Source organism: Vicia villosa, linkage group LG2 (assembly GCF_029867415.1).
Source record: "Vicia villosa cultivar HV-30 ecotype Madison, WI linkage group LG2, Vvil1.0, whole genome shotgun sequence".
Lineage (NCBI taxonomy): Eukaryota > Viridiplantae > Streptophyta > Magnoliopsida > Fabales > Fabaceae > Vicia > Vicia villosa.
Window position 1 is genome coordinate 29386786 of NC_081181.1, and position 10466 is coordinate 29397251.

General features: G+C 33.1%; 1 protein-coding gene across 1 annotated transcript; it reads right to left on the minus strand.

Moving 5' to 3' along the window:
• Nucleotides 1-6177: 6177 nt before the first annotated feature.
• Nucleotides 6178-9071, minus strand: LOC131648770 (F-box/FBD/LRR-repeat protein At1g13570-like). The gene is made up of 6 exons (XM_058918498.1): nucleotides 8882-9071; nucleotides 8725-8778; nucleotides 7102-7949; nucleotides 6865-7014; nucleotides 6574-6754; nucleotides 6178-6323 (listed from the first exon to the last, which is right to left on the minus strand). The coding sequence occupies exons 1-6, from the start codon at nucleotides 9069-9071 to the stop codon at nucleotides 6178-6180; spliced, it is 1569 nt and encodes a 522-aa protein (XP_058774481.1).
• Nucleotides 9072-10466: the final 1395 nt, after the last annotated feature.

The following is a 10466-nucleotide window of genomic DNA, read 5'->3' on the forward strand; positions in this document are numbered from 1 at the left end:
AAGGCTAAAAGGGGGTTAACAAATTCTCGCTCACTCATAAGGCAGGTTAACTTATTTGGTCAAGTGGTTGTGCTCAATTTTTAAAAATTCCATGATCATTTTCATGCTTTCAAAAAATTCAAAATACAAATGCAAGATTAAACATAATAAAACCTAGCTAAAACAACAATTGTTGATCTCCTGTGCATATAGTGAACAGTGGAAAGCTTCCTCATAACTTAAGTATGACCTAAAGTGATTCAATCATAAAACATGTAATAAAAATGAATTAATGGCATGATACTTGTATAAATTATAAGTTTCATGTTTCTGCTATGGTTTAGAAAGCAATAAATATGTACCTTGACCTTGTACCAATTTTTCGAGATTTTATCATTATCACAACATTTGCAAGTTGATATATTCAAACTTGGAATACTCACTAGTTTCCTCCTCAAGTCAATCGAAAACAAGCTATGAGAACAAACTCAAAATTATTGCTAAAACTCTTGAAATTAAACTAAACTACTTGACTTGAAATTAAATTAAACTAAACTACTATAATTGAAAATTGGGTTGCCTCCCAACAAGTGCTAAGTTAATGTCGGTAGCTCGACGCTTTTATTTAGTAGACACTCATTCTATTCACTTCTTAGCTTGTCTACTTGTTCACCAACGCCTACTCCTAACCAATCACTTTAGCAAACGTGAAGGGAAATGAAAATATATAAAATATACACAAGTATGAAAAACATGTACAAATATACAAGTATGCAAAGCATAGATAAGTAAATATACAAGTATAAATATACAAATATAAATACTATATAGACAATATGTACAAATCTCAAAAACATAGAAATTATTGCAATGCAATTAATATCTATACACCAATCCCCGACAACAACGCCATTTTGTTGTTACGGTAAAGCAACAAGCAAAAGTTAGTTTGGAAGTATTCCAGGTTTTATCGTATCCACGAGGATTAGTGTGATATCAATGTCGTTCAATACTCTCCACATTTTTAAGCTTGGTTGGAATGTTTTAAAAGCATAAGATGCAGAACATAAAACATATGAACAAGTAAATAATACATTCTTTAAAGAGGAGAGAACTCGTCGGAATTGGATTTCATGTACCCATCAAATACTTAAATCTACCAATCAGTTGTACGCAACCTAAAATACTCCTCAATATCATCATGTATCCCTTACATCAATGTTCATGTCTGAAGCATCAATGAGAGTTCTACCGTGTTGTCTCATCGGTGATGTCTCACGCAACTAAAGAACACAGAGCATTAAGAATTGATATCCACTATGAATATTAGATATAAATATATTTCTAGAGTTTAGAACGTAATAAATGTTCATCCTAAATCCATATTTGAAGAGTGTATGTCTATAGCAACTCAAATCCAAATATAAAGTAAGTAAACAAGGATAACATCGATATAGATTTGTAAAATAGATCTTATACAACGCCATGATCAATACATATCCATAAAATCAAAGTAAATTTACAAACAAACCCCACCAATAAAGAATTCAAAGAGAAAATGAGGATGAACCGACAACTCTCGCGGTGTCAAGACGATTGGTGCAAATCCAACTCCGAATCATCAAGACGCAACATCTAATGATGTTTTCTAAGCCTCTCTACTAAAAGAATGGTGATTAAACCTCTAAAAATATTTAGATCCCTAAAAAAAGTTTGTCTCTATCCTATTTAGAGAATTTCTGCTTAGATAAATTTGCTTGGCCCCCAAAATATTCGCCTGGAAAAATTTCACTTTACAACCAAAATGCCAATGCAAAAACAGCCAAATTCGCCTGGCGACCAAACTTTCTTCTGCCAACGCAAAAACTTATTGCTTCTTTGCTTTGTGTTTTCTCTTCCATTGCTTGTGCATGCTTTCCTCTTTTAAGCTTGATCTATCACTTTTCTGCATAATAACACACAAATCAAGGATTCTACTACTAAATACTTAAAACTATAAGTTCTAGCAAATATCAGGGGAAATGATAATCGAAGACACAAAACGAGGCTGAAAGTGCCATGTTTTCAAGCTGAAATTTATACAAATTTGGCACTCATCACATACTACACCTGACGGACGTCTATCATTCTGGCCATTGGTGGATTCACCCGTATGGATGTTCTTTTAGTTAATCAACATCATAAGGAGAAACAATTATTTCATGACAATGTCTGTGATTTTACGCTTCAACATGATATATACATGCAAGAAGTAAAGAAGACTTATGTTCCTCTTATCGAGATGAGTGACGCCTTGAGTGGTTTCAAACTCCCTAGATCTTTGGTTAATTAGGTAAAGTTGTGAATGCACTTTCCTAATTAGATGTTTTGCATGATGTCAAAACTAGGATCTTCAGCGTTTCTGTACCTTGGGCGGTATCATCAGAGTCATGATGTGAATATTAGCATTAGAAAGCATAAAAACATTTTATAATTCATTTAGAAAAGACTTTGGGCATTAAGAAAAGATTTCATGCAGTAAAAATCAATTTTCAAGTGAAAAACAGGTCCATATGTCGACACATGTAAGTGATTTTTAAAGCTTGTGGCCACTATAATGCATGTGTCAACACATGAAGAATTTAAGTCGACACATAGAAGAAAATTTTCTTCTATGAGTTGACACATGTGGATCAATATTAAAGCCTGTAGACTCTGTTTGCATGAGTCGACACATAGAAGCAATTTTGCCTCTATGATTCGACACAAACGAGTTATGTGTCGACACATGTAACCCATTTCTCAAGCATGTGGCTTATGTTTCTCATGAGGTGACACATGACCTGATATGTGTTGACATATGCATTGATATGAATCGACACATGACTCGTATGTGTCGATACATGCTTAGAAATTTTGTAAAATATGCATTCTATTTCTAAACCTCTTGTTTTCTTTTGCCTCCAACTTGTACATATATAAATACCTCATATATGCATCATTCAAAAGTTGATGAAACTATAACCACATACAAATATTTCTCTTCATCTTCAACCTCACATCTATGCATACACAAAAAAAATACACATATTTTGTTTGGGTGTCATCTAGATTAGGTTAGTAACATCCAATTTAAGTTGGTGTACCGGTAAATTGGGTTGAGAATCTTTGGGGATTTCATTGGAAAAACTATGAGGGTTTATCCTCCAAGATCATGGTGTTGATTTTGTAGTTTTAACAAGATTTTTACAATTCGAAGTCAATCGACTGAAAGCTTTAAAGAATGAGAGGTTCTTGCAAAGGAGTAGCATGAGACGGTGAATGGATTGGAAACCTTGGGTGAAATAATTCTCAATTTGGAATCGACTGAGTGAAAGATTTGAAGAAAGCATATTTCTTGCAAAGGAGTATAATCATATTGGTATTGCTGGGTGAATTGATCAAACTCAGATCAAGGGAAGAGAAAGTGTTATGATCAACATCAGAAATAAGGTTTGTAGGGTTGGATTGCTACATTTCTCTTGTAAACAGATTTTGCAAAGTAAGATTGATTATCTCAATTCTTTTGAAATTGAGGGAAGACGTATCCATAGCAAGGACGGTTGGTGAACTTCCTAAATAAATCCTTGTGTCCTATATCTGTCTATCTCTCTCATTTACTTTCCATAAGCAAATTATCGAATTCTGAAATTGTACCATTGATACGATTAGATTAATTTATTGTTATTTCAAAACTGTTTTGTTGTGTTGATTACAATCTTTGTGATTGTAATTGGATTTCATAACAACAAAACCATTAGAAAATTCTGGTCAAAATTGACTGCACAATAAGTGTTTGATAAATTGCTTCACCTTGTTTTGTTTAAATCATTTCATTGGAAATTGATTACTTGCGTATTTTAATTCAAACGAATTATGGTGATAGTTAAAATATATTAATCTGATAACTTGTCATTATCATTGCACGTTTTAGAGGTTTTTAACGCATATCCGAGTTTTCCGATAGCAGATTGGATTAGACGATTTGTTTCGGACGTGTCCGCTATCCATAGTTAAAAATGTTTTAAAATAATATTTTCACCAAAATTTTCAATTGGGTATCTATTCATTCCCTCTAGATTAGTCGCCTTCGTCTAACAAAAGTTACTAGAAATAAAAGTGGCAAAGAAAGATTAAACTCTAACTTCTGCTCAAACTTTGTTGTTTGGTAAGAAGGCATCTCTTTCAACCGCTCAAGGAGATCTCGAGAATATACGCCTTGAGAATATCTCTTTTGCTAAAAATAACTAGATGCACCGATTGGCGCCAATCTTGGATCCATCTCCGACTCTTTTGAGAATGCTTTATTGCAAGTGGGTAATTTCTACTCTTCTTTTTGCATTCTGAGAGAGCAAGTATGGTCAGATCAGATAGTTAAAGATGGCAAATTGTTTCGCTCAGAGATTTGTCAAGTTTGTATCCTTCTTATTTTTGACATTCTTGCTTGGTTTGTTTATACAAATGTGGCACCTTGAATTGGAGAGCGTGTATATATGAATTTGAGGCTTCAAGGCTGAGACAAGGATGTGGTAGGACATAAAAGAAGTGGTTGTGGAATGGACGCTTGGAGCTGATTTCTTGAAGCTAGAAAGTAGAAGTCAAGATCGAGTAAAGATCTTATAGAGATATGTTTTAGACATTGTATACATTCAAAGAGAAGATTTGAAGTTTGTATAATTTTGCAATATCTTGAATCTTTTGATTATATTAAAAGAATATGTGATAAAATTGCAAAAATCATAGTGGAAGACTACAAATTTTCAATTGAAAATCATTGAAGAGTGAAGAATGCACAAAGCGAGAACGAACATGTTGAACCACTACAAATCTGGCATATTATCTCTCATTCTCTCTTTCATTCACTTTTCTATATTTTGTTTAGAATCATATGTTTGGGTTTAGTATTTTCTTTGAAATTACATGATGTTAGGCTTTACCGCAATCGTAGTGATTTCGTGTATAAGAATTACATTTGTGTTAGATCAAGATCTTAAGCTTTCTTACTTTTGATTAAATATGAAAATTGTAATAATATATTTCTTATTCAGTTGAAAAGTTTCGATTTACACATCTCATGTAAATAGAATTTAAGTCAGTTGAAGCGTTGATTCATTTAATCTCTTCATCTTTCGTTCATTTTATTTCTATTTTAAGTGTATACTGTGATCAATCCAATAGCATATACTCTGTACGAAAATTTTGTTATGCGGAGCAGTTTTTATTGAACTCTAATTTCACAAAGAAAATATTTTTTAATTTGGTATTTTTGGGAACGACCTATTAAACCATTCGAATTCATATTCTCCCCCAACAGACATTGCATTCATTATGAATAAGACATGTGAATTTGTGTCTTCTCCTTTGGAATCACATTGGTATGTTTTCAAAAAATCTTGAGACACATTAGTGGAACCTTGGCACATGGCCTGCTTCTATCTCCTTCTCCTTTGACACACAAGTTTTCCTTAAAAACCTATAATGACTCTGATTGGACAAGCGATCCAAAAGATCGCAAGGCAAGTTTTCAATCTTGCATTTACTTTAATCCTAAACTAGTTTCATGGAGTTCCAAAAAGAAGCCCCTTGTGGGTAAGTCTTGCATGGAGGTTGAATATCGAGTCTTGTCAAACGTCACTTTTGAACTTCTATGATTAGAGTCTTTACGTATTAAACCTACCATTCGTTTCTTACCTAGAACACTCTTATGTGACAGCTTGAATGTTATACTTCTTTCTCGTAATCCAATTCTTCACGTGCACACAAAACACATTAAAATTGATATACACTTTATGAGGAAAAGAGTTATAGCTAAAGATGTTGATCTAACATGTTTCAAGCACTACTCAAATTGCAAATACTCTTACAAAACCTCTTGAATTTGCAACATATACTGATCTTCATACCAAGCTCAAAGTAGCAACTTTCATCCTTCCTTGAATTCGGATTCATAAAATGATACGACCCCTTTATTGTTATCCTAAGGACGATTATACAACTTGGCCACTTGCTTTCCACGACTCTTATTCTAATTGTTCTCCCACTATTTATGAAAATCTTTCACTCCCCAAGACACCGCAGCTAAAATCTATTGACCCCTATTTTCCAAATCTCAGATATTCTTCGCACCTGTTTGTACAAAAATAAAAATAGAAGCCACAATGTTGTTCATAGTTTGAGTCATTATTCATATGGTGATTGGTATAGTCCACCAGTAGTAGCCGAATCAAGTCTTGGAGGCATTATTTTTTTACAAAGCCAACACCAATTTGAAATTTCATCACCAACTAAAAAGAACTTCAATAAAGCCAAATTCCAACTACTCACAACTACACACAACAAAATAAGTAAGCATAGATAATCACCTATTTCATCTCTTGGAGAAAGTTATGGTTTAAAAAGAATATTGAAATTATAGAATAAAGCAAAGTTAACATAAAATCAAATACATTTAACCATAGAACACCTATTTCAAATGAATGATTTTAATTCGCGCTCTTTCTGATGCTCGTTCCATCCATAACAAGTCTTGTGAAAGGCTCAACAACATAGGTGCATCTGATGCTTCGAAACCAAAACCAATGTCAAAAGTAAGAGTCTTTAACGACGGGGAGTTTGCAAGTATGAATCGTATCAAACTCATTTCATGTTTAAAGCTGGTTCCAACTTTGATCTTCACCGTCTTAAGTTGACTAAAGCAACAACCATTACATTCTAACTCCTCTGCTTGGTCAGGCTCTTCATTATAGTAGTAACAACTCTAAATTATTAAAGGAAAAAGTCAAAAAAATGAAAAAAAAAAAAAAAAAAAAAAAAAAAAAAAAAAAAATACACAAGCTAAGAAAGCATAGGGAATTCATATATATTCACCTGTAGAACAAGTTCCACAAGGTTAGAAGCACTTTTGAGTACTCTAACAAGATACAAAAGTTCTTCTCTTTTATTTAAATTCATGTCAAAGATATCCAGAAACCTTAAGTTTTTCAGCTGTGTTGGAGGAATGATATCTGCATACGGCATCTGTGCATACATACAGATGACAAAGCTATGAATATATGAAAATAAATGCCAAAATTTTTAATGAAAATATGAGAACATTGGACTAACCTTGTAACCTAATCCGAGAGTAAGCCTCTGAACTTTTGGAAAAGAATTTATTAAACAAGATTCGTTTTCCCGAAAAACTAAAAGTGTAAAATCAATTATATTTGTTGTTTTCTCCAAACAAATTGATTTGACAGCATTGTGAGAGTCAATGTTTAAGACCTTGAGAGCAGGCGCGGAGAAACTAAAACATTCACAGCCAGAGTAATTTAAAATGCAAAGCTTCTCAAGTAGCGGGCAACCCGAAACAAGACTATGAAGTGCATCGAACTCGAATGTAATAGATTCTAAGTGAAGGTGCAGCAAACTTTTAAAGCCGATGAAATTAAGCCGAATTGTCAAGTTAAATCCGCTCAATTTTAAGTAAGTCAGCTCCTGACAAGAGAAGAGATGATATGGAATTCGATTGAGAATAGGCTTAACCCCATGGTTCACAATGTCCACAAGATCCATGGAATTAACGTGGTTCACAAGCTCAATGTATTTAACATGGTTCCTCGACAAAACCAGAATCCATTTATTGAGGTGTTCATATACGATCTTGAAGTTGGAGGGGAGTTCAAGAATAAATGTATTTATCGGCGCATTGTGGAGGAGAAGAACTTCTGTGATGATTCTAGAAGCCATATGACCAGGGTTATCGAGATCCTTGCATCTACCAACAAAGTCTCCTAGAAACTCAAGTAGTGGGACTGAAATCCACGCATACCTCCACTTTCTGGACAAAATACTGGTCCTAACTAAGTCTCGGACATTCAAGCGTTCGAGGATGCAATCAATTGCATTATCAGGTAATTCACTAATTCTATCAATGTCGTCACCATAATTGGCATTCTTGGGTTGAGTCATAACTGAACTACAAATTCAAAAAAAACAGTAAATATTATGAAAAATAAAAAATAAAGTGCATTAAGTAAGTACTGGTATATATATATACAGTTGAGATGATAGTAAGACGACGGCTGAATGGACGCAAAACTAAAAGTCAAGGGTATGAATAACCCTATGAATGAACTAATATTAAAAAAATTTAGGGGTTCTAAGCGCTATTAAACACCTGAATTTTATGCGAAATAGTTGCGTAATTATCTTATTAACAAAACTATGAATATTTTTCTGACTTTACTTCCTTATTTACATTTCATGGAATAAGTCAAATATCTTATACCAAATATTTGTTTTTTTTGTTATTGTAGCCGCAATATGCGTCATTTACTCCCTCTATTTTTTAAAATTATAATTCTTTTTTTTTAAAAGAACTTTACATCAAAATATATGTTTTTTTATTTATAAGTGAGAAAAGAAAAAGAAAAGCAAGCCAAATTATCTAGAAAATAAAATCAAACTAGCATTTGCTAGTAAGAGAGTGGTGATTTTAACAGAAGGTTTGCCAAAAGACTAGTTTGTCCTATCATTACCAACTCTATTTTGTTAGATAGTTGGTAAATGCATTCTCTTCTCTAAAAGTATGAAATATTTGAACTTATTATTCTCTAGAGAGAAACTCTTTAATGTTGTGAAGAATTGCAACATAGTGATGTAAGGCATTAACAGACTTTGAGATAAGCTTGATAATAGAGTTGGAGTCAGAATAACACATCAAGTCTTGATGCCAAATTCACATACCATTATATAGCGCCATCAACTCAACGTGAAGGATATTAAAATAACCAATATTACCTGCAAAATCGTGAACCCAAGCACCATCAGCATTTTGAATCAATCCACCAAAACCCGAGACACAAGATTATCAAGGCTACTGCCATCAAAATCATATTATTACTTTTATGTGCATTCGACATGATCGTTTTCGTTGAATGAGACATATTATGCTTGAGAAAACATTTAGCTAACAGATTTGCATAATTCAACGTGATGAGTTTCAAAGTATAGGAAGATATCACTTCATTCGCAAAACTTTTTATTCCTAGTGCGCCACAACCACCAACAAGCAGCCAAAAAGATAGAGCCATTGTCGATGTCATGTCTAATCCAATTATATAAACTATCCCATTAAAAGAATAGTGGATCCAAGAAACCAATATATTTCCAAAAACGAGTAGCAAATGCATAGTCTCTCAAGCAGTGTAGAGTCGTCTCAGCGTCCTGATTGCATCTAGGACATAGATTTTCCTGGAGCATACCACGATGACACAATATTGATCTCATAGGAAGGGACTTATGTAAATCCATCCAAAGAATTTCACATTTTCATGAGCAGGAATATGCTACACCCACTTCCAAGAGTCATTGTTTGTTGTATTTTGGACAAATTCAAGTTTGTTGAGCTAGTTATAACCATTCCGAGCAATATAGCTACCGTCTAAATTTTCTTTCCATGTTAACTGATTAGGTACCAAAGAATTCAAACAAATAGGGAGCGCTTTCAGGTGGTCACAAACATGGTTGTCAAACTCGTGGGTAGACTCGTAAACTCGTACGAGTTTACGAGTCTAGGAAGCATAAACGAGTAGACCCGTGCATAGAATCGTTTTTTAATAGACTCGAGTAGACACTGGTAAACTCGCACAAACTCGTATGGACTCGCGAGTCTATCAGTATTTTTTATTTTGTTTTTTTAAAAGGCCTAAATTCCCCAAAATATTTTTCTTTTATTTTTTAAAAAACCCTTATTTTGTTTTGCTTGTACGAGAATTAGAAAGTCTCTCTTCTAGTCTCTTATACGGTATTTCCATGGAGATATGACTCCAAAATTAAAGCGGTTTGCAATTTGTATTTGAAGCTTAACTTGTAGCTCATATGGTTGTGAAAGAAATTGAAGTTCCTTTAAAATGGTAATGAATTATTATTTGTTTGTTTATAGATTTGATTTTTATTTTTTTAGAAACATTGAGTTGAATTCTTATTTTTTTTGTAAGTTCATTCCAAGAGAAGAAATATGTTGCATAAAAAAATAATTTAGTTTATTTCATGTGCAATTAGAAATTGAAAAGTAGAAAAGGAAAAGTAAAGAGTGTTATTCTTTCATTTGAAGATATCATTTAGATTATGAATGGATAACTGAAGATCCTAATAAAGAAAATATACAAATTAAATTTAATGTTGAGCAAGATGATGTTGTTATTAATCATATTGTGGAAGATGATGTTGTTGTTACTAATGTTGTGAAGTGGTGGTGGTGGAAATGTTGAATTAGGTGGAAGTGGAACTTCTAGAAAACTAACATTGGCTAATGATTAAGAAGATGTTTCATTTGGGGTAGAGTTTGATGATGATACTTAAGATACTGATGAAGAAGATGGCGATGATGATTTTACTAGAGCTTTCTATGTTTGAAGCCATTAGCATATGTGTTATGTTTTTTTTTCTATATGTAGTAGCCAATTGACAAGATACTTTAAATCTTT